We start from the raw sequence: 25,641 nt of genomic DNA, 5'->3' as shown, positions 1-25,641 counted from the left end.
GGGAATTAGGACGAATCTATTGCACTATTTTCTATCTTCAAGTTGCTATCTGACTTGGGAAAATGGGAATTAGGATCTCTCTCTCTCTCTCTCTCATATGCCATGTGCATATTATTTCTTGTCATGAAATTGTATTGGGCCTTGGGGTTCTCAAGTGGTGTTGGAGTGGTCCTTATTTAATCAGGATATTTGTCTGTTGTTATTTTTCAGAGTCCTTGGAAGTATCGTTCAGTTCTTGTCTATTGTGCATTGTATTTCCAGTTTAGGCTAATAGGCAGTACATATTAATTTTACCAGCTAAATTGGTCTATGTAAAGTATTTTACTGTATACAGTACTTTTATATTGTTTTTACTAGTTTGTTTTGTGAAGTATTTGACTCATGTTTATATATTTTAATTATTTTAAATTTATATTAAAATATATGCATCAGTATGTAACAGGTTTCAGTGCCGTATAACAAGAGTTGTTCATAATTAGTCCATCACCTTAACAGTGTATCTGGAAATCCCAGGTATCTTGCCATTTTGGCTCAATATGGATAATCAAGCAGTCACTTCTGGATCAATTTTGGATTTATTTCCCCCCAAACCCATCATTCACATATCACCAACAGTCATTTTTGAATCTCCCAGGCTCAGAGGTCTTTTCTTTAAAAGACAAATGAATAACGATGCATCTCATGGCACCTGTGCCTCTTGGATTCTTTGGTAACTGAGAGTCACTTGTTGCACTTTCGTGTCAGCAGAATTTATTGTTATCCTCAAATCCATAATCCATTATTTCTTAACGGAGCAAGAGCAAAAGTTTTTAGTTTGAATGAGATGTATATAAAATCCACCTGCTATAGTGAACATTGATATACAGTATATTTGAATGTGTTTAGATGCATAGAATTTGTTAAAAGTATGCAGAATCATTTATCATGCAAACCTATCACTCATATGATATCCTGCTTCCCAGCCAATAGTTCTCTTGTCTCTTACCTGAAAGACTGCAGAGTTAAGGAGATTCAAAAAGACCAAAAATCTGTGCTTTATGTGAGTGATTGGTATGGAAGGATCAATTCTGATTTGTTAAAAAAAATCATTTGATAAAAAGTGTGGGTGTCAACATTTTAACGAAAAAGTTGTGAGATGTATCTAATATCTTTGAAAAGCTGAAACCTTCAAGAAATATTCATAATTTTTGTATTGCTTTTGATATGATATGATTTGATATCTGAGTAGTAAAATTATATGTTTGTACTGTACATATTGATGCAACCAACCCCAGTTTAGTGAAAATCTGTGCTTATAATGTACACAAACAGAATACGTAGTAGCAACTTGTTGCTTCCCAATTTTTGCTGTTGCCAGTCTAGGATTAAGGACCAAGCTCTAAATCTCAGTTAGAAACAAGAAAAGTATTGTAGTTCCCAGTTTAAAGTTACTTCTTTTTTTTTCTAAAATCAATTTGGGAAATTCCTCATGCATCCAAAAGGCTGATGGTAACAATTTTCAGCAGCCCAATGTAACTTCAAAGGAAGTGTATCTTTGCTTGACAGTAATCAGAATATTGTATATGACCTCTGTATGAATTGTTTAAATTGCTCCTGGTTAAGAGAGTAAGTAGATAAAAGTATCATTTAAAAAATGAAATATGCTTAGTTGCTAAGACTCATTCCCATATTAGCAGATAATGGTGGGTGAGTTAACATTATCACCAGTATTTATGCTCTTCTTAGACAACCTGGACTTTAAAGGAATGTGATTAGCAACTAAAGTAACATTTGTTTTATGTTGTAAGGTTTTGCCAGTAAATCATACTAGATCAAGACTCATAGTCAATGCGGAGATTTTGTAATACATGGCTTTTTTATGAATGCTTCTTCAGAAAGTCGCGTTTTTTATACTTGGTATAAATGTGCAAAGTATTTTCAGGGTCGGAAGATTAAAATGTTTTTCAAATATGTAATATCTGAATTGTGTGGATTTTAATCTTCATTCTGTTTTTATTTTATTTTGGATGCTATGTTCTTCACTTCTCATCCTTTTCCTCCATATGGACATATCAAAAGTGTTGAAAACAGCTATTACATCTTATAAGTACAAACCTGTTTTTGTCAATTTTCTACTTCGCAGTAAGATAGAGAGCTCTTCTTTGCCATTAACTGGTACTTTGCTTGTTTCAAATTAGAGTTCAAGGTTTGGTCTGTCTTTCTGGATTGGGAATAATGACTTTTATTAATTAATTAATGGCATTTTGTCTATTTATCAAAACTTTTAATATTCTAAAATTTAAATGATCTTATATATTTAGAAACTAAACTTGAATATTTAAGCATTTTGAATCTTGGGTCATCATACTGCACTTAAATAAATTCAGATACAAACCTGATGCAGATTTAATGTTGGATTTACTTCAAATTGGGAGTTTGGTGTTTGAAACCTCGCAGTAAATAAACAGTGATATGCAGTACATAAATACACATGTATTAATACCTGTTGTATGAATGTGCATTGACATTACTCAATGTAAAAATGTTGTATACAGTCTCTTTCTTAAACTGTGAATAGATTTTTGCATATATTAAACCGAGCCTCTGCTTTATCCTTTGTAGAGCCCGTTTAGACATCTGAAAAGTAACACCACCGTGAGTACTGCTTTTTTGAAATTGCTTTGCAGTCACTTGGTTAACACTTCGTTCATTAATCACTTGTGTTTTTTATATGGGACTTCGTCTTTCTAAAGCCACAATTAGTTACGCTTATATTTGTTTGATTGATTTATTTTATTTGTTTGTTTTTTCTGGTTTTGGGGAGGTAAAGGTGAAATAGTCTGTAAGTCTGCAAGATCCTCCTGAAGACAGGTAGGGTCTTGTAGCAAACTGGTGACTTGAACTTGCTTCTTTTTGGCTTGCCCCATGTAATCTTAGGACTATATTCTTTACAGACCAACCCTGCTGTTAAGTCTGCTGTTAAAACCGTAAGTAGTTCTGCTGTACTAACCTTGCTTTCTTTGTTATAAACTTTGACAAGAAATTATTTTGTATGATAGTTTATTGTCTGAAAATTAAAGGTCTTTAATTGTCCTTTTCATGTGTTAATACTTAATTTTAAACATTATTTAACCCATTTCACATTGGTCCAAACTCATGTACCAATGGTGCTTGGGTACTCAAAATAAGTACAGCCTTCTGTAAAAGATTAAAAATAAATATTTATAATAGTATATGGAACATTCCTTAATTAAAAGCAACTTTTTTACCTTCGTGAAGTTTGTTAATGTAAACTGCTTATAGCTTCCATAAAAATGTTTGCCCTCTTGAATAGCTCTCTATCCAAGAAGTTAGTTGTTTGCTTAGTGCCTTTGAACTACTGTACCGCTTGTCAGAAAAGTAAACTGTAAGTATAAACAATTAAATGTATTTTATATTTAGCATTTTGCAGTTAATTATTCTTCTCCTTACTTTTCTTTTTTTTTCACTATACAGTATGTATTGAGTTTATCAGTGCTCTGAATCTAACTTCAAGACAAATGATTGCTGAATATGCTTTGAGAAATTCTGAAATGAGAGTCTGATTTATATTTCATAATTTTTTTCTTCTCTGTTCATTTAATAAATCAGATTATATATTTCAAACTCAAAATTAAGCTCGACTAGCTTGTTGATATGTGCTTGATGCTATAGTTTATTTTGTGCTTCTTAACTTGTGAGAATGTTGCTAAGTCACTTGTTGGTTGAGTGTGCTTGCTGAAGGTAAGATTTGACTTATTTTGGCTATCATTCTTCATCTATAGTTGCACCCTAATTTTGTTTTTTACAGCAAGCAGTTTTTGTTAGAGCATTTTAATGCTTACATATCCTTAGGAACTGTAGCCAAACTGTTTGACATTTACTTTCAGCAGAGACCATTTGATTGAATTAATTTAAGAAGAGGAAAAAGAAGTGTTCATACAAAGTGCAAACTGTTGTCTTAGTTGAGATACTTTAGAGTATTTGTTATTTGAAGTGACAGCTATAGTAATGAACTCATACAGCAGGTTTAGTGATGCCCTTCAATTCTCACCTACCTCACTCAGTTTGAAGCTCCCTTGCAGAAAGGAATCGCAACTTTTCATGTTCTGGATATACTTATTTATGCAGTGTTTAATCTTGTATTAGGATTTTTCTAGATCAGTCTTTTTTGTGTCAACGCAAGGCTGTGCCTGAGCATTACTGGCATCTGGTGGGTTTGGTGCATATTGTTTGTGTCTAATGTGTCTTAATCTCTGAATCATGCTTGTCATTTAGCCAGGGGTTGGAAGAGGTAATCTCTTGCTATATGTGTTTGAGTTGAAAAATGTTAAGTGTTCATGTTTAACCTCTCGAACCTGTTATAATAGTACCCAGCTCAAATTACATTAATTTCATTTTTATATTTCCAATTTCTTAAACTGAAAGGAAAGTGTTTTTCTTTCCCAAGTCACTTGTTAGTAAAAACATCCAGTGTTTTGTTTCCATTCTTCTTCCTTGTTTACTAGGCTATGATTCCTCAGTTGTCATCAAGGCATAACCCCTTGTGTCCAGCAGACATTAGTTTAGAGTTTCAGTATTAACTTTGTGTTAAAGACCTCCCTTGATGAGTTCTTATTTTGTACCGTGGTATCTGAAATAAATTCATTGGAAATCATTCATATGGCTTGAATAGGTCATAAATAACTATTAGGCAACTAACTAATCAGACCTCAGTCTTTGAGTGGGAGGAATATTAGTTTGTTATAGGATTTCTTGAGGGAAAGTACTGCTTATTCCAGAATTCCTGATTTCTGTAGCCAGTCCATCTACTGGCGATTCTGACTGTGATCCATTGCAGCTTTTATCAGGCCTTAACTCTTTTGAGTGGGTGGAACTTCAGTTCTCCCTAGAATGTTGTTAAGGATGGTGATGCTAGAAGTCCCAGATCAACCCAGCCCCTATACATCTCATTGCTGTTCTGGCCATCTTTGAGTTATGGATTGTTAGGTGATCATGATGTAATGTATCATCAAGGTGAAAGTGACATAAATGCTTATTAATGTTGGGGATGAAGGAGAAGTCTTCTGCCAATGTAATATTTTTGCGTGCATTTTGGCAGAGGCTGCACCCCAGGCCAAAACTTCCGAGGCCCACTGCTAGACTCTCTCATGGTTCTCCTGAAGGATTGGTCGTGTGAAGTTGGAAGGAGACCAGACAACATATGAAAAGAAAATTGCATAAAGTAATTCAGCTAGAGCCAAAGGGATGATACAGAGAATATTTAATACCTTATACAGGGAGTCAAGTTAAAAACAAGAGGCTTGGATTTATGAAACATGAAACTGATGTTAGCTTAAAACTTGTCTTAGCCCAGTCATGTTTGTCAGAATTTTTCTTTTACACTGTAGGGGAAGTTTCAGAACTCCTAGAAGATTTACTTTTATGGTTGCTCAAGTGAGGGTAGAAAATGACAGTTATACAAGTAGCAAAAACAATGAAAATTTCTAATTCTGTTGCAGACAAGCATTATAGCTGTGGCATTAAGGAATGATGTTGTTTATTAGTGACATGTTAATAGTATAAGTATCATTATCTTAGATTCAGACTTATGCTGAAAAAGTTTAGAAACTTTCAAACTCACAATATTAAAAGTAAAATTAAGTGAATTTTTAGTAGTCATTTCAACACAAACACACCAGTGGAATGTGGCATGTGTGGAGGTTAGTAATATATAAATATTGTTCATTACTGAGCAGCTCAATAGTTGCTATTTTCATCTGAACAATCAAATTTATTTATTCTAGAGTTAAGATTTTACATTAAGTGCAGCATTTGGGGTTTGTTTATTTTTCTCACTGCCCAAATCTATTTATATTCTGATCCTTTTAATGAAGTTTAAAATCAGAGACAGTAAATAATTTTCATGAAAAAAGTATAGACATCTGCAACTTCATTACTGTATCATAAACACTGCTGCTGCATGTGCTACAGTAATCAAGAATATGTAATGAGATGCCTATGATCATCTTCTTCTTCTTCTTCCATGAAAAGGACAGGAATAAGTCCTTTATACTTCTTCTTCTTCCATGAAAAGGACAGGAATAAGTCCCTTATACTTCTTCTTCTTCTTCTTCTTCTTCTTCTTCTTCTTCTTCTTCTTCTTCTTCTTCTTCTTCTTCTTCTTCTTCTTCTTCTTCTTCTTCTTCCCTGAAAAGGAGAGGAATAAGTCCCTTATAAATTCTTCTTCTTAACACTTGAATGTTTTGTAACCTAAAAAGCGCTGGAATAAGTCTCTTATAAATTTGTTGTAGTAGTGCATTATTGTTGTTGTTGTTATTATTATTATTATTATTATTATTATTATTATTATTATTATTATTATTATATTATTATTATTATTATTATTATTATTATCTTCAGTGCTTGGTAACAAAACAAAAACAAAAAAAGTCCCATATAAATTTGCTGAAGTAGTACATTCAGTCTTAGTGTATGTTGGTGAATAGCAAAGCATTACAGTACAGTAGATTCATAGTAGTTGCTTTTGTACAGATCACCAATAAATGCCACAGATTTTAGCAGTTTATATACTATAAGAGTAGTGTGTAAAATATGGTTCCACCAATGTTATAATAATTTACTGTGAATGTATTAAACAGATTAAGTTAAATTTTTAAAACTGCATTTTATGGGAAAGTATATCCTCATTTTTTAAAAATAATTTGGTCTATACGATGGTTGTTGGTTAGTTGAACATAAGTAACTATGGTGTCCGTATCTTCGACAGGTAACCAAAGGTGGGAAGCAGGTCAAGGAAAAGAGTCGACAAACGTACAAAGACATCCGTGGGAAAATCAAAGAGATTCATCAACCCCGGATTGGGGATGATGGAAATGCCCCAGCTTGGGTCAATGGTAACATATCAATGAATATTTTTTTGGCGATTATTGGTCTTTCTCTTGCTTCTTCTATATCTAACACTATTCTGACCAACGAGTTCTCATCCCTTCTAATGATATGTCCAATTCATCTCAGTTTTTTCTATCTAAATCTCTTTTTCAGCTCCTGTTAGCAATTTCTTCGTTCATACTATGGTGTTGTTGCTGCACTATAGCCATTAATCTCAGCATTCTATAGTCCCATATTATTTGCATTTCCCCATTTTTTTTTTTTTTTATTATTACCCATGCAGTTGTTGCAGACAGTGGTACGGGCCTTAACTATGGATCATATGTTTTAGCTCTTTTCTTTTGGTATTCTTTAGTTTACCAGTGTTCCAGCAGTCTCTCCTATTTATCCTGAATGTTGTTACTTTTCCTTTTGTTTTTAGTGCCCTGTCAGTACCTGCTTCAAGTCCTGTATGTCCCCAAGATAAAAAAAAATGCACTACCTCCCTATTAGTTTTAATCAATCATTTTGGCGATCACAAATCTCGTATCCCACGTATGCTTTGCAATCCTGAACACATCTTGTAATGTGCAGTACACAGTAGTGATTTCACTTCCACACCTTTTCCTGAAACATGCACTTGGGTAATTTCCAGACTACATTCGTCCCCCAGTATTCATGGGGGATAAGTATATACCAAGTATATACCACACCCTTTTGTGAATACTGAAACACCCCTAAAAATGCTTATAACTGCCTACTTTAATAGTTCAAACACCAAAGACCCCCTTTAAAATGCTTTTTAAACCTTTTAGTCATGAAAATAATATGAAAATACAGTAATTGCTCTATGGTAAAATCTGTGAATAGGTAAATTTTCCACGAATAATGTGGTTATATATTCCACAGAAAAATCTGTGAATAATTGAAGCAGCGAATAAGCAGGGGGTCAACTGTATAATATATTTCCTCGGCTTCATTTCCAGTTTACGCTACGCATTGTAATTATAATTTCATTGATTTTCAGTCATCTCATCTTCATTTCTTTCTCATGCCTATTAAAAGTTCAACACCTTCCTCTGATTCTTATGTAAATTGTAGATTATTTTAGATTAATTAAATCTATAATAATTAAACTCAAAAGTTGTGTAATGGATTCAGTCTGTTAAATTTTACCACATTAGTCAACCTAAGTTGTTAAAATTAAACTCGAAATTTACTTACTTAGGATATTTTCTTGTCATTTCAGGTGATTCGCCTCAAAAGCCCCGCTCAGCACCTTCATCGCCCGTGATGGGTGTCAAACGGAGGCCTCGTACCGTTGGTGGTAATGTCCCAGGATTCTCAGCAAAAACAACCTACAAGAGAGCTTCACAGATCAATATTAGAGAAGACAGTAGTGCGCTTCCAGGGTGAGTGTTGAATACTTGTTTACCATCTTTTTGATTATGAAGTCATTAGTTTTCTTTGGGATACTTTATGTGCTATATATTAAGCATGTGTTAGGTTAACCCAAAACTGTCTATATTTAAAAAAAAAACATGCTTGAACCACAATAGTAATTCTGTAACTGTAACAACCCTTTGAGTGTATGTGCTCTTTTATGGATAAATTTAACATTTCAGCAGATGAAAATGAAAAGGGCAGTCATAATTTTGGAGAAAGAAGGGTTAATGTTTTAATATCCATTCTATTAAACATTTACTGGGTGAATTCCAAAGTATGTAAAGAAAAATTAGGTTGCTAACTATGACAAGATGTGCTGATTGCTCTGTTAGTGTCAAAATACTTACTATTATGTAAATATTAGTCCTGGTTATCAGTATCTCCATGGAGAGATAGTATAGAATTTAGCAAGAGTAGGCAAAGTCATTTCTCATTGGACTTTGAAACCTTTAAGTGGTGGTAGACTTCCGTGCCACTAGTCATCTCATTGAGTTTTGTTTGTTTAGAGCCCTTGATCATGATATCGTGATATGTTTATTATTTTCCAATTTATATTGTGTTTATTCATCTTGTTGGGTTTGGGAAGTTGGAAAGTGTCTCCAAAACTGTTGTATGAAACAACAAAAATACTTATACAGTTGAACCTAGGTTTTCTTATTCCCTGGTTTTCGTATGATTCAATTTTCATAGACTTTTTCCAACGAGATTATGTATTGGGTTTCGTACTTATTGTTACAGCTTCTGTTAGAGAGGTCCGCTTCAGGTTCGATATGAAATAAAGAAACTGGGGATACGAATATAGAAAGAAACACTAACACAACAAAGGTTTATTTACAAGCATACTAACAAAGGTAAATGCAGAATGGTATTTCCTATTTACATAAAAAAATAGAATCTTATACTGCATGAACTGGGGGAACAGCGAGGTAATTCAAATACTTGCGGGCCGGTTTAGTGACTCGAAGCAGTGGCTTCAGAAAAGGAGAGCGGCAATTGCAGACGTCCTCTTGACTCTGTATTGCAGAAAATAAAGTCTACTCTTGATACTTGAAAGGCAGGAACTAAAGCAAAACCTCTAGCAGGACATTTTCTTCTCTGAAGTCTTCTCAACGTCGAGATAACTCGATCGTCCACTCCTGAAGACGACTAGACCAACATCCAGCCAACTCTCGAGCAACTTTTCTTCTGATCCTTCGTCGGTCCCTTTCTCTTTTATCTCTCACGGATGATCTCTGCTGCTGCTGATCTCTCACTGATAATCTGATCTGTGGCTCTTACTGAGGATATATCTCTGTGACTAACTGGTGATCTCTCTTTTTCGATCTCTGCGGCTGCTGCTACGACCGTCGTATTTATACGGCACTCTGGGGGCGGAGCCTACGGCGAGCGTCACAGACTCCTGAGGTTTCCGGAACTTTTTAGATGAATCTAGACAAGGTATTGCATCAGAAATTGTGGCATTTCTCATGTCATGACGGCGCCTGACGAGTTCCACAACACTCCTGCCGATTCTAGAACCATCATGATAACAGGCACCTCCAACACAATGCACTAACGCCTCCTTGCTGCCAAACTTCTCGAAAATGCGTTCTCCTTTCCTTTATCTTTCTTTGCTAGGAAGCAATTACCATCACACTTATCCTCGGATTTCATACACTCTGAAAGCTTCTTCCAGGGCCCACAGCTTAACTAGGCACATACCGAGCACCCAAACAAAGCATCCCGTGTTCTCTTATTTCCCATTCTGCTTTTGCCTTTGTTGTTGTGCTTTTTATTCGAGTGTAACTTCTAAACAAGCCATCATGGTGCCAGAGAAAGTTCCAAGCGCTAGCCCTTCTGTAGAAAAGGCAAGAAACTCTTTAGAATTTAAGAAAGAACTCATAGCAAAGTGTTGGAGGATGTTGCTTGCCAATCTCAGTAAAAAGTGGGTACAAGCACTGCTGTTAGTGAATTTCAGGTCAGCAGAGGCTGGTTTGAAAAATTCAGAAAGTAAATGGATATAGGTACATAATGTGCCTACTTCAGTGATTAAGAACATGTTTGCAAAGTGGAGTAATGTAAGAAATTTTATGGAGAAATATCATCCCAACAAATATCTTGTAATCTGTCCCCAACATGTTTAACCCTCTTCCGCCGAAGCGGTAAAAAAAATTGTCTCCCGTGTGCTGAAGGTGTTTCAGAGTGAGCGTGGAAGTGGAAAAAATATTTTTTTCAAAAAATCACAGCGCGCTTAGTTTTCAAGATTAAGAGTTCATTTTTGGCTCCTTTTTTTGTCATTGGCTGAAGTTTAGTATGCAACCATCAGAATGAAAAAAATTATCATTATCATATATAAATAATGCGATATATGATAGCGCAAAAACGAAATTTCATATATAATTGTATTCAAATCGCGCTGTGCGCAAAATGGTTAAAGGTAACAAGTTACTTTTTTTTCGTTGTACACTAAATTGCTATCATTTTGGTATATAACACATTGTAAAACGATAAAAGCAACACAGAGAAAATATTATCACAAAATAATGCATGAATTCGTAACGTGCGGACATAAACAAATATTTTTTTCAAAAATTCACCATAAATCTAAATATTGTCCTAGAGACTTCCAATTTCTTTCAAAATGAAGACAAATGATTGAGACTTCCAATTTCTTTCAAAATCAAGACAAATGATTGAATATTACTATACTGTAAGAGTATTAGCTTACAATTGCAGTTTTCGACCATATCTGACGAGTTAAAGTTGACCGAATGTCGAATTTTTTATATACTATATATTTTTTATATGCAATTATTTTGGAAATAAGAAAAGCTACAACCTTCAAATATTTTTTGTTTTCATACATTCAACTTACCTGTCAGATATATACATAGCTATTGACTCCGTCGTCCCCGACAGAAATTCGAATTTCGCGGCACACGCTACAGGTAGGTCAGGTGATCTACCGGCCTGCCACTGGGTGGCAGGACTAGGAACCATTCCTGTTTTCTAATCAGATTCTCTCTGTCGCTGGGAATGTAAACATATGTTAACTTTCCCTCCTGATTTGATTTTCGTGTTTCATCGCCATCGATCTTCTGGGGCCGAACTTTTTAACAGGGAAGTACTGGATCGGTGGTTCGGCTTACGATTTTAATAACTTTTTAATAACTTTTGATGAATTAACTTCGAAGTTTTCGAAGAATAGAGGATGTGTAACTACCGAAGTTTTCGGTAGACAATTACATAGTTTGCAAGAAAGGGAAATATAAATATTTATTCATTGATAAAGTGTAATAAATGTTAGAATTTGATTGAGGAAAATAAGGTAACTTCCTATTTGAGGAAGTCAGAAAAACATAGAACTAGATATGCTTTCTGTAGAAGCTTTAATAGCTCTCGTTCTGACGAGCAGTTAGAATATTAACAGTACTAGTAGTGTTGTTTCCTCATGGCCTTCTTACTACACAGAAACTACAAATTCATTTGCAATTTGAAGATAAAGGAATGTAGCTCAAGATAAGAGCTATTATAAGGTAAGAAGTGATTATAGTGTTCCCCGTTGCAATAGAGGGTGCGTCTGATCGGCTCTGTCTCGCTCCCAGGTCTAGACCTCATCCAAGCTCACAGGCCCAGAGGAGAAGGAATGTCGAAAGCCTTACGGAGGTTATGGAGAATCCCCACCGATCAGGCGTCCCCTCAGCAGGTTCTGTAGGACGTCCCAGACTGCCAGGGATAGCCATTGGAAAGGCATCCTAATTCAATGTGTTCCCCTTGTTATTATCGTCTTGACGAATAAGGAGAAGAAACATTCAACGGCGTAGATTAAATGAAGATGCAAGATAATCTCGTCTGGCTATCGGAACCTCAGAAGAGACGGAGAAAGGAAGACATCATTCGATAACAGTTGCGGTAGAGGCATTGCCCTATCCGTGTTCGTCCCCCGTACAGCTGGACAGGGGGGGCTCTATCCCATGGGGGTTTGAAATAGTTATTTCAATAAATTCCTCATCGGTACGTGTATATGAAAATATATCTATTCTGAGAAGAACGAATTAGATATTAAAGAATATTTGTTGATCAAATGAATTATATGGATCTCGTTTAGTGATTACACATATATATATAACTTTTAAGCTTCTAGCTCCTCGGGCATGAAGCTCCGGTAACGAGGCTCAATGCGCCTAAAGTGTCTGAAACAAGGCGCAAAGCGCCTGAAGCACTATGAACCAGGATCTTCATCGGAAGTGGAAGTCCTTCTCATTCAGAAGAAAGGGAGGGCTATGGACGAAAATGGAAGTATTGTCGAATTCTAAGCAAGAACAAATGTACAAGAGATCGGAACCTTCCACACACGGAACCTTCCGCACAAGCGGAACCTTCCAGAAGGCGGAAGATTCCAGATTCAAATCGCCTTCCAGGCTCTTGGAATTTTCCAAGAAGGAATATTTTCCAAATGTGCAGAACATTTCACATAAGCGGAATTTGACAATCACTCGGAACCTTCCGCACAAGCGGAAACTTCCAGACGTACAGAACTTTCCAGGCGAGGATCGCCTTTCAGACGCTCGGAACTTTCCAAGCGGGAATCTTTTTCCGGATAAGCGGAACATTCCGAACACGGAACTTTCCAGGCGCGCGGAACCTTCCGCACAAGAAAGACTTTCCAAGCGCGATACGTCTGCTAGGATCCAGGAGTATTCTGATCACGATACTCCTCCTAGGCGCCAGGAGTATTCGGAACGCGATACTCCTGCCAGGTGCCAGGAGTGTTCCGATCACGATACTCCTCCCAGGCGCCAGGAGTATTCGGAACGCGATATCCTGCCAGGCACCAGGAGTATTCCAAGCACGATACTCCTCCCAGGCGCCAGGAGTATTCGGAACGTGATACTCCTACCAGGCGCCAGGAGTATTCCGATCACAATACTCCTCCTAGGAAAGCGATAATTCTGCCAGGCGCCAGGAGTATTCCGAGCACAATACTCCTCCCAGGCGCCAGGAGTATTCGGAACGTGATACTCCTACCAGGCGCCAGGAGTATTCCGATCACGATACTCCTCCTAGGAAAGCGATACTTCTGCCAGGCGCCAGGAGTATTCCGAGCACGATACTCCTCCCAGGCGCCAGGAGTATTCCGAGCACGAGGAGTATTCCGATCGCGATACTCCTCCCAGGCGCCAGGAGTATTCTAGGCAAGATACTCCTGCTTAGCGCCAGGCACTTTCTCCTACAAGAAGAGCCTGACAACCGCCAAGAGTCTTCCAGGCGAAAGGTGAAAGACATTCGAGACTTCTCCTGATAGGGACGGGAGTTGTCTCACAGGCGGTCGTCGCCCTTGTCAGGATAGTCTTAATGCAATAAAGGCAAGAGCAAGTTCGGCTTTTTCCTGGCAGGGACTCAAGATGTAGCACAGGCTGCCGTAGCCCTTGTCAGGTTAGAGCCGTACTGCTAAAAGCCCTTCACCTTTCGAAAGGAAGCGCTCTCCTCCGGTTGCTCAATCTTCTCCCAACTTGAGGAATGGAAGATAGAGCATAATTGTGAGAATGAATTCAGTATTAGTAAGAGGATATTAAAATCATTCTCCTTCTAAAAAATAATGCAACCAACCATTTACAGAAAGAGGGGCAATCGTTTGGAAGTTGAACAAGATTCGTACGAGCTCTCATTCATTGATTAGAGGCTCTTCCAGATAAGAAAGGCGTAAAATACGGACTTATCTCCAAGATAATAAAAGCTGGAGAGATTCTCTTCGATCCTCGGTTGTCATTTGCGATCTCTTTCGACTAATACTCATTCGGGTTTATTGACGAAAAGAACGAAGAGAGTAAGATTTCCATTCTTTCTCTGCATGTCGGAGAGGAAAGAATGTCGTAGAAGACTTAGTGTATACGACTACTGAATGACAAGTCATATACGCATACCATAGTTGCCTTTCTGGTTCGCTACGGAATTATCTATATCCTTACAGGATTTTCCTAGTAAGGACTTCGCTTAAAAGGTTTGTTACGACAATACCTACTCAGCTTCGGTATTTAACAAAGGTTGTTTGGCTTAAATTTGCATTATTCAGAGCTTTCTTAGGCTCGAGAATAATTTTATTATATCCCTTCATTGAAGGGAGTAACTGGCAACTCAGAATGAATGCAGCCAGGCAGTGAACGAGACGGCTGTAATTGTTGTAAGCCAATTCAGTACCATCCGGTTCTCGGTCGTGAGCGGTTGGTTACATCTCTCTCTCCTAAGGGAGCGAATGGTTCACCGTATATTCCCCCTACAATCAGGGACTTAACCAAGAATTGAGGGGATTTTTAGGCAAACATGAATAACATCGTATTCGTTTTGCTAAGGATCTCTCTCTGCCTCGGCGAGGAAAGAATGTAGTAGAAAATTCACCTTAAGATAACGGTTACGGTTAAGCCTTATGCACATACCGTGGTTAATTACAGAATTCCTACTATCCTTACAAGAGTTTCCTAGATGAATGCTGTTTACCACAATGTGACGGTATTATAAAGGATTTTAATTCGGCAGGGCACGATTTAACCTATTTGGAAACAGACACGGAACGTAACGATCCTTACCAGGTTCGATGCGGGATTTTGCACGTCCGTGAGAACCTTCTTGATCGACGATAATAACTGTTAACGTATGTTTAACATATATTGGAAAGAGTTGTGAGAACCTGTGGAAAGTATTCACAGATCTCTTCGCAAAGTAGAAGACGAACGAACTTCTTATAGATTGCTTCCTTTTCCTCGAAACAAGAGAGGAAGCAAGATACGCCATCTTTAATTTAAATAGGGGAATAAACTTTAGTCTTTTTTTCCCCTAGTTATATATATTCTTAACAGATATTAAGATAAATGGGCATCAAAGGAAGAAGATGAATGCATCATTTTGGCAATAAAAAGGTTGGATTCACAGAGGTCACGTTCTTCTCTCAGCATGTGTTGGAAGGTTTTTCTAAGAGAGTAGAGATTTTATCAGAATCTATTATAAATATTGGACCTGAAAAACCTATCCACTCTGAGTCTGTCTGCGTGCAGACTGACCAGAAGTAAATATGAATGAGAGGATTTTTCAAGGGAAGCTTGATAATTCCTTCAAATATGTTAAAGACATAGAGTTGCTGCAGATCGTGCTAGATGGAAAGGGGAAACTGTCCTCTTCCGATACCTCTGTGAACCACATAATGGTTTTCTTCCCTTTCAGGGGGAAAAATCACCTTGGTATTTTATGCTATCGATGAACACAGTAAAAAGATATACTCTGTCTCGACAAAGAATATTAGAGATAGTAGAGAATTAAGATCTTCGGGATCTTATACAATACCTCTATACGATAAGAGTAGGAGATCTTATACTTAGAATAGGATCCTAATCTGGGCCTCAGATTCCGTGTTCCGACAAGATGGAACTGCTCCTCATCAAATGTTTCTCTTGGTCCTAAACGATCAAAAGGACAAGTGAAATTTTGGGCTTTAGGATCCGGAATCAAATTCTATAAAGACTCGGCAATGGGTTCTGGCCAGCATAGTATGTTTGGCAAAAGAACTAAAGCCTTTTATTCCTGGATCAACGCTTTCAGATAGAGGTTTCGTTGTCCAGGTAATGTATTGACGTTGTCATCTACGGAAGAAGACAAGGTTTAAACGTTTACTGACAGAGTCTTGGGAACGCGATGAGGGCTCAAACTACTTCCGAAAAGGTTCAGAGAGATACATTAAAGAGCTAGAAATCAGGAGTCCTACCAATTTCAGCTTAGAATCTCTTCAAACTTCCAGGCTCCTTCCCTTCCTTCGGGCAAGGATAGGGAAGCTTCTGCAACGAGAAAACTCGTCAACATGTAGGAGGAGAACTCGTTAGCAACGGAAGTATTCAATAAGGATCCTCCTTGGAGCAAGACATGTCTCTCGGACTTTTAGATTTCCTATCGTCTACTGGATGTAGCTGACTAAAATCACCTCCCCTTGCCGCAAAGGCCAAAAGCTCAAAGTGAAAGAATTTCTTCCACCCTTCTCCAGTCTCCTGAGAAACGATGGTGGATCTTCAGGACTTTCGGACAATGTAGCGCCAGTCAGGCGCCAAATGCCAAAACAGGCGTGAAGACGCCAGAGAAAGACAGTCAATATGAACACTGTCATTGTCTGATGAGGAGAAGGAGCGGGCCTCCAACCTGGCGCAGTGCGCTAGAGGCGAACAAATCGGGAAAAAAAAAAAAAAAGTGTCCGATGTGGACATCGCCAGTTTTCCTCGAGACTCTTAACAAGCTCGAAGCTCCAGCAAGTGGGGAGAAGTCAGCCACGCGCCAGGCACGAGGCTCCAAACAGGCGCAAGGCACTGGCAAGGTGCGAGGCACCAGCCAAGCGTGAGGCGCCAGGCAAACAGGATGCGCCAGCCAGGCGCAAGGAGCCAGGCAAGCGCAAGGCGCCAGCCAGGGCGAGGCGCCAACCAGGCGCAAAGTGCCAGCCAGGCGCAAGCCAGGCTCTAGGCTTCATCTAGATGAGATCCAGTTCAAAGAAAGTCCTAGTCTTCTTTGAAACAATGGTGATCTCTAAAGCACTTCATAAGTGACTTGATGATACCTTCAAACAGCTGAGAATTTAAAAGCTCATGAAGTGCGAGCTTTTGCAAATTCTTGTTCTTTTCGTAACAATATGTCAGGAAGACATATTAGCTTTAACATATGAGAGATGCAACGATGTGTTGACTGCTCATTACACGAAGGACGTCAAGTTAACCTACGAGAGATCCTTCTCTCTTGGTTTATACGTGTCAGCGGATACGTTGCTGGGATAAGGAGCCGACACTGATCCTTTAATAATGAGTTGAATTTATTTTAACTTAGTGAATTTTATTGAGGTTTGAAAGGAGTTTGGGGGATAACTCTTTTTCAATTCTAGCGCGAACCCTCATGTTAGGAACAGGTGATCGGGATCAGTGTTGCGCTCCTTATTTATGCCAATAGGCATAGGCATATTGTCATATAAGCGGATTAGCACCCATTGACAAATGCCAATTAGGCTCGACCGAGTAAGTGGATAAGACCCCATCGGTAGACCCACAAGAACTCTTGGCCACAGATCACTATCTTGCTAAGGCTCTTGAGACGAAGCAGACTCCTATGCAATAGCTAGGAAGTCGACCCTTCGTCTAGAAAACACAGAGGAACCCAAGGTCTATCAAATACCTACAACATATGTTGTTTACCTGTCTAGTCAGTAGTTAGCTGTCTCTTGCCCTCCACCAAAGGGTGTCAATCAGCTATGTATATATCTGACAGGTAAGTTGAATGTATGAAAATGATATTGTTATGATACAATAAAGTTTCATACATACTTACCTGGCAGATTGAAGACCCACCCAGCCTCCCCGCAGGAGACAGGTGGAAGAGAGAATCTGATTAGAAAACGGGAATGGTTCCTAGTCCTGCCACCCAGCGGCAGGCCGGTAGATCACCTGACCTACCTGTAGCGTGTGCCGTGAAATTCGAATTTCTGTCGGGGACGACGGAGTCGATAGCTATGTATATATCTGCCAGGTAAGTATGTATGAAACTGTATTGTATCATAACAATATCATTTTATTCTACATGAAATTGCACACATTTTCATATATAAAACTCTATGAAATGCCTAATATGAAACGGAGCAAATATTCCGAGAATGGGACGTACGCATTTCGGAGATTTGTGGTGGAGAATCCGCGCGCGGAGGGAAGGAAAGATTTTTTTAAATTCACCATAAATCTAAATATTTTGCTAGAGACTTCGAATTTGTTTCAAGATGAAGTTAAATGACTGAATATTACTAGACTGTAGAGTTTATCTTACAATTGCGTTTTTCAACCATTTCGGTAGAGTCAAAGTTGACCGAACGTGGTTTTTTTGCTATTTATCGTGATTTATATGCAAATATTTCAAAAATGAGAAAAGCTACAACCTTCAATTATTTTTAGTTGTATTTTACATGAAATTGCGCACATTTTCATATATAAAGCTTTATGTAACGGCTAATTTAAAATGGTGCAAACATTACCACAATCGCACGTATGATTTTTTCGAAAGAGTTACCGCGCGGACGTAAAGAAAATGTTATTTTTTTCATAAATTCACCATAAATCGAAATATTGTGCTAGAGACTTCCAATTTGTTGCAAAATGAAGGTAAATGCTTGAATATTACTAGAATATAAGCGTTTTAGCTTACAATTGCGTTTTTCGACCATTTCGGTAGAGTCAAAGTTGACCGAAGGTTGAAATTTTGGCAATTATCGTTATTTATATGAAAATATCTCAAAACTGATAAAAGCTACAACCATGGGTTGTTTTTAGTTGTATTGTGCATGAAATTGTGCACATTTCCATATATAAAACTTTATATAACGGCTAATTTTAAAATGGTGCAAACATTACCACAATCGCATGTATGATTTTTTTAGGAAGAGTTACCGCGCGGTACGTAAGGAAAAAGTTTTTAAAAAAGTCATAAATTCACCATAAATCAAAATATTGTGCTAGAGACTTCCAATTAGTTGCAAAATTAAGGTAAATGATTGAATATTACTAAAATATAAGAGTTTTAGCTTACAATTGCGTTTTTTGACCATTTCGGTAGAGTCAAAGTTGACCAAAGGTTGAAATTTTGCCAATCGTTATTTATATGAAAATATCTCAAAACTGATAAAAGCTACAATCATGAGTATTTTATTATTGTATTCTACATAAAAATGTGCACATTTTCATCTATAATACTTCATGTAACGGCTAATTTACAATGGTAACAAAATTATGTCAAAGTGATGAAATAATTTCCGAGATGTGTCACAGATACTTTTTAGTGTGGCAAGAAAGAAATTCGCGCTTGCGCGCCTGCGTAACGATTGTAAACAAAACAACACCTTGATCCGTGAACTCCCAGCATCCCCCAAGGTGCGTGATTCAAAAGTTTTAGGCTGGTAGGCCTATAAGTATTTTTCCGCGAATTTTAAAAAAAACTTTTGTAAGTCGACGTAAAATACGTCGTCGGCACACAGGAGACAAAAAATGTTGACGTAAAATACGTCCAGTCGGCGTAAGAGGGTTAATGACAATGCCATGTTTAACTTTAGGCAAATTTTAAAGAACACCAGAAACAAACGTCTCTGAACAGTTTCATTGTGCAACATGGGTCTGCTAGACTCTCAAACTAGTCCCAGTGCCAGTAAAAAATGAAGAGGGGAAGTGACCTCAGATAGTGCCAGGTAAAAATGAAGAGGAGAAGTAACCCCAGATAGGTCCTTGATACTTGTAGTCCTTCTGGAGGGAGATTCCTCTTCCAAACAATAACCTCTCCTTCTCCTCTCCTCTCTTCTCCATCTTCCATACACTAACAAGTGTTTTCCGTGAAGGTAAAAGTGATGTTAAATGTTCATGTATTAATTCATTAGTCGTTTATATTTATTTCTCATTGTCTTCTGTATGTAAAACTGTTTATTCCTTATAAAATGTATTTTTTAAAATAGTTTTGGGTGTCTGGAATGCATTAATTCCAGAATTATTATTTTGGATTTCATGGGACATTCTGGTATGGATTATGTATGAAAACCGAGGTTCTACTGTGTACAAAAGAAATTCAAATACTGTATGAGGTAAAATATTACTTTTTATAAATCATACTTGCACTTGTTCCAGAGATAACCATATTTTTATTGTTTTTCCTTGGATTTTATAGATTGAGATTTAATCTGAATGTTGAAATTTTTTGGATAAACTATTTATAGGTGTATTTCTCATTTTCTAGAACACGAAAGTACGAGCTCATTGAGAGTGGCATTATGTCTCCGAGTTCAGACAGTCTAAGTACTCCCTCACCTCAAAGTATAGATTTGATGGGTAAGCACTGATATCTTAATGCATTGTCTGATTCAGATTAATTTTGTGTTAGATTGTAAGTGAAATATGCTTATAGTTTTGTTAAACTATAGTTCTTATGAATGTTGTCTGTGGTGTGACATAACTTCATTTTTGCTGACTATTTATGGGCTTGGCAGTATTTTACTTTGTTGCTCATTTTTAGTTTAGTATTCATATTGTAATTCTGATATTGATATAATTTTGAAATTGAATAATTGTCCTTTCATGTAATATTTTCTTTAAAAATAAAATGTAAATCATCACAATGATATGTTGAAGTTGACTAAAAATTTGTTTATTTTTATGTTGCATCAGAAATATCTAAGAAATCAGGTAATGGAGATTGATTGTTTTATCATATAAAACAAAGATCAATTGCCTTTTAAGTGATAAATAGTCAGTTGCTATTAATGCCAGCTATTGTATTATAAAGCATAAAGGAATAGAAAAAAATTTCATGATTTTGGTTATCATGAATACACATACTAGGCTTAACAGTGCCCTTTACTTATCCAGATCTGCCTGCCTTAAGGGAGTTGGAGTAGAACTATCCCTCAACACTTTACAGACATCATTGGAATAATTTGATATGCAGAGATAACTTCTCTACAGAAATTTTACTGATATATCGTCTTTGAAATATCAACGGTTGGGAATAAGTTTATGTAATAAATGTTATACAATTATCAAAGGGTTGTCAGATTGTTTTTGTAAGGCAATGATTACAAAGAAATGTTGTAAGATTGTTCACAGCTACAGACCAACGAATTAGTGTACCTATTGTGATGTGGTCCAAGTGGTCAGTCTTATATTTAAACTTAATTTGTACTGGTAAAATTTGGAGTTCTACAGAATGTTGTCATAATTATAGAGGTATCGCACAAGCATTTTACACTTTTCCAGCCAAGAATTCTGTCATATCAAACTTTTGACAACAAAATTAATGGTATTGGTAGTGATGGTTGTAGGTATAAAAAAAGACATATATTGATGATCTGATAGTGATATTTCATATATAATGATGAATTTAATTTCTTGGAAAATGTAGCAGGATAAGTACTTAAATGTACCACATCCAGAGCATTTTATATAATGATGTTTCACTACATTTATGTGTGGCATTCTCAGACTAAAATAAAAAGGAGAAACAAGTTACAAAGGCAAAAATTTACAATCCAGTGGTATACATAAATACATTGGAAATGTATAAAAAGTATAAAAATTATTATAAAATGCTAAAAACATTTAAAATTTAATTTAATCTTTACAGGTGAGATGGAAGAAATAATCAAAGCAAAGTTAGGCGACGATTTTGAAGAACTAGCGTCGAGTAGGAGCAACGATTCAATACAGAGCAGTATTTCTAGTAGTGCTGGGGAAAGTCCAGGCTCAGGGTCAGCGTCAGGATCTGCGTCAACTATAACTGTAAGGAAAAATGTGAAGGACCATCCCCCGTCAGGGTTGACTGCCAAAAAAGTGAGTATGGCTCTGAACTTCATCTATGCTAATGGTTCCTTTGTTGAGGTATGTAAATATTCTGGATAGGTACTACTTTCAACCGGTTTTATTTCTTCTTGTGACGGTGTCATATAAGGAATGGGGTTCTTTATGTTTTTAACCCTAAACATAGGCCAAATTGAAACAGGTGTACTGTACTAATTATAGAAAGTTGGCTTTTATTAGGCACAGTAACAATACGGGGCTTGCTAACTCATTCTTCATACGCGAACAAACCTGAGGTCTTAAAAATACGATCATTTATAGTGCTTAGCTGGATCCAGTTAAATCCCAGTTGAAAGCAAGGAATCTTGTGAGATCTGGTAACGCATGCGTATATCTGGTAAAAAGTGGTCAAGGACCACGCACCTACACCACCGCGTCAGTCTTTTCTTAACCGCCTGGGCGAAAGATCATAACATTGACCTCTCTCGGCCTTTACCCGGTTCATTGCCTATTTCGATTGTGTTTAGTGTGTGTGTGTGTGTGCGTTTGTGCTGTTATTATGACTTCTGCTCCTTCTCGGCCTCGTTATCATGTGTGCCCCGGAACTCCAGGTTCTCTGTGTTCTAGTTTTTTGGCTTCGGCTGTGACACACCCACATCGCTTGCAGTAGGTGTCGCTCTATGTTTATATATTAACAAAGCCTTGTACGGAATGTCGTGTGGCCTAAAGAGCAGTGGAAGTTGTTTTATAGCAAGAGGGAGCATCATAGGATTTCTTCTCTCCCTTCATGGGGGTTTTTCTGTGTCCTCTTCCCAATGCTTTGTCTCCTGATACGATTACACCCCATAATAGTGTGGTGCCTTTGTCCTCTTACTTTTCTTCCATAGATTCGTTGTTGGAAGTATCGGGAGGCCCGCAGGCTAATTTTTTTTTTTTTTTCATCATTGTCTTCTTTGTTTTTACAGAGTTGGAGGCGTCCAAGACGGCGGCGCTTTGGAAGACCATGGGGCTACGAGGTTCTCCGTCCTTGGAGGGCTTGCTGTCGCATTTCATGGATGTTCGCTACCCCCCTGCCTCATGCTGTCTGGGCCCTCCCCCCTCCTCCTGCCCTCGTCTTCATGGGTAGCCGAGGTCAGCCATATTGTATTGCTCCGCCAGTGACAGTTGCCGCTTCTTCGAGTCAGAGGGAAGCTGTGGTGTCAGCCCTGCTAGTGACCTCACGGGGTCAGCTATTTTGTATCCCTCCGCCAGTGGCGTCTGCTTCCCATTTGGATTGAGGGCGCCTCATTGGCGTGATCAGTATGGTCTTGACTTGCCACCTCAGTGGCCGCGAGTTCGATTCTTGGTCATTCCACTGAGATGTTAGAGATGTGTATTTCTGGTGATAGAAATTCACTCTAGACGTGGTTCGGAAGTCACGTAAAGCCATTGGTCCCGTTGCTGAATAACCTCTGGTTCCATGCAATGTAAAAAAAAAAAAACATACCATACCACCATTCGGATCGAAGGGAAGCCGTGACGTCACTTCCATCGATGACGTCACTCTTAGTCGCCTCCACTATGCTGCCTCACTCATCTGTGTCGTCATCGTTCATTGCTGTGACGTCATATCTCCCATCCAGTTTGCTGCATCTCCCTTCCATGTCATTGAAGCCTTCTCTTGCTGATCCGTCTGAGGCTTTATGCCAGGTGGTTCTTAAGAGATTGGACTGTTTTGGAAGTTGAGTTGACTGCCATGTCTGCTGGGAGGACTGGAAGCAAGCGTGTTGCATCGCCCCCGCCTCCTGCGAACAGGTCGTGTAAGGAGCCAGTATCAAGCGTTGGAAGGTTAAGGACTGTGCCCTTTCTTCGCCTGCGAGTGAGGAGCAACATGCCCGTGTTCCTAAGAGTGTTGGTGTTTCGGAGAGTGTTATTGTATCTTCTCATGTGCAATCTGCAGTGGTTGCTTCGCCATCTGCATTGAGTCACGAGCGTGTTGCAACCTCCCCCGTCTGTGCACATGTTGCCGGCACTCCCACTTCTTCTCCAGGGCCTATCCGTCGCCGTAAGGATCTCAAGGCGCCTGTCAAGACGTCGAAGGTTGTGAGCGCAGAGTTGGGGCAGCAGAAGTCTGCCTGCCCCACTCCCTGGTTCTTCCAGGAGTTCGACTCCAAGGGATTCTCATTCATTCTCGAGTGTTTGAGATTCCTCCCCAGCGCATGTTCATACGTCTGCCACACCCGTGCCCGTTCACGGCCATGTTAAGGAGTCATCTGTTGGTGGAGCATAGTGATGTTCCTGGCGTTGTGGTTGGTTCGTCCCGGGAGTCGGCGCTTGGGTCCAGCCCACACAGGTTAGTTGGTGTTTCAGGCTGTTTGGCTGCTGGTTCTTCTGTTATTTTGAACGAGGAAGAGGTTTTAGATGGACTGCACACCCTTCTCGTCATCAGTCTCCGTTGCCAAAGCAGGAGGAGGGAGACATGCAAGAGTTTTATCTTCCTTTTTCAGAAGTTGTCAATCTTTTTCGTGGTTTCAACAATTTGGAGAGTAGGACTCAGGCTCGGTCATCTTACACTCCTTTCTGCTTGGAAGCCTTGCTGGGAGCTATGCAGGATCCCAAGTCTTAGTTTCAACTTCCCTCGTTGGGGCACGTCCAGTCAGTCTTGCATAAGGTTAACGGCACTATTTCAGATCAGGACAGTTTGCTTCGCGCTAGGGGCTCTCCCAAGCTGCTACTCCCGCCTCTCATGAGGCATAAGAAGTACTGTGCTGTGAACTCTGCCTTTTTGATGTCGCGTCATCTTAACATGGACATCATTCGTCTGAGGCTGGGATGGACTATGGAGGAGGTGAGGTTGGTGGCTCCATTGTTGTCTCCACAAGATGCCACAGCATTGGAATCTACGGCAGCCTCCATGTTGCAGACGGTTTCTTGGCTCTGGTCTATGGTCATTACCAAGATAGCTTCTGACAGGTCGCAAGAAGGGTTGGTGACTGCATCCTCTCTTGCCAGTTTGTTGCAGTCCAAAGGCAAGACATTTTTTTTATATGGCTTACTTTAATGTTAATTAATGGGTTAACCTTCTCCTGATGAGAAGAGACGTGGCTTTATCCGGGATGGATAGATCAGCTGACCCTGAATCCTTGCTGGCGTCGAGAAATGGGGATATGTTGGAGTCTCAATTTTGTTCCCTTAGACCGAGCTGGAGAATGCGATATACCAACACCAGGCAGACACCAAGAACTTGGTGCACCAGACTGTGTCTAAGTTGGAGTCTCGTCCTCTGAGGCGTCCGGCTCCTCTTCCTTCCCCTGCCCAGCAGCGGTCACGAAGATGGTCTCCTAGAGGTAAAGGGGGCCGTCAGTAGGTTGCTGCCTCTCCCTCTCCTGTGCCACGGGTGGGGGGTTGCTTGGCAAGCCATTGGGCCTAGTGGCTGAGTTGTGGGGGATGTCCTTCCGGTATGGTACCTACTGCCATTCAGCTTCCCTCCTCCTCACTCGGACAAGCCGCAGCTCAAAGGGCTGATCCTCCAGATTCTCTGAAGTTCTTGGCTCTTCGGGAGAAATGCTGAAAATGCTGGACAAGAATGCGATAGGGGAAGTGGTGTGTCCGTCTCCGGGGTTTTACAGTCACATCTTGGTGCCCAAGGATTCAGGAGGTTGGAGACCTGTGCCTGTGATTGAATTATCCACCTTGAATCACTTCATCAGGCAGACACGGTTCAAGATGAAGACCTGTGTTCAGTGTTGGCAGCCGTGAGAGAAGGCGACTTCATGCTGTCGATGACTTGAGGGACGCATACTTCCAGATCCTAGTCATTCGGTGTCCAGGGAGTTCCTTCGCTTCTCTCTCGGGGACAATGTCTTCGAGTTCAAAGCCCTGTGCTTCGGGCTGACCACAACCCCTCAAGTGTTCACAAGGCTCTTCTCTCGTATCAAGTTGGGCCTATGTTCAGGGGATCCGTTTGCTGAGGTAACTCAACGATTGGTTGGTGTTGGCAGGTTCCAGGGAAAAGCTCCTGCAGGACAAAGAT

General features: G+C 39.0%; 1 protein-coding gene across 9 annotated transcripts in view; it reads left to right on the top strand.

The window, feature by feature from the left end:
* The window catches only part of LOC135200910 (DENN domain-containing protein 1B-like), a 79,815-nt gene that overhangs the window by 32,952 nt on the left and 21,222 nt on the right, over positions 1-25,641 (top strand). For 5 of the 9 annotated variants that reach the window (XM_064229673.1, XM_064229669.1, XM_064229672.1 and 2 more), the window contains exons 9-14: positions 2,602-2,634; positions 2,934-2,966; positions 6,767-6,893; positions 8,117-8,279; positions 20,074-20,165; positions 21,457-21,662. In XM_064229673.1, the coding sequence (XP_064085743.1) occupies positions 2,602-2,634; positions 2,934-2,966; positions 6,767-6,893; positions 8,117-8,279; positions 20,074-20,165; positions 21,457-21,662 (654 nt within the window). The remainder of the gene's footprint in view (positions 1-2,601; positions 2,635-2,933; positions 2,967-6,766; positions 6,894-8,116; positions 8,280-20,073; positions 20,166-21,456; positions 21,663-25,641) is intronic. The other 4 variants (XM_064229670.1, XM_064229665.1, XM_064229666.1 and 1 more) reach the window with 3 other exon arrangements.

This window comes from Macrobrachium nipponense, chromosome 27, assembly GCF_015104395.2.
Source record: "Macrobrachium nipponense isolate FS-2020 chromosome 27, ASM1510439v2, whole genome shotgun sequence".
NCBI lineage: Eukaryota > Metazoa > Arthropoda > Malacostraca > Decapoda > Palaemonidae > Macrobrachium > Macrobrachium nipponense.
Note: the sequence above shows the minus strand (reverse complement) of the source record. Positions and strands in the feature narration are given on the sequence as shown.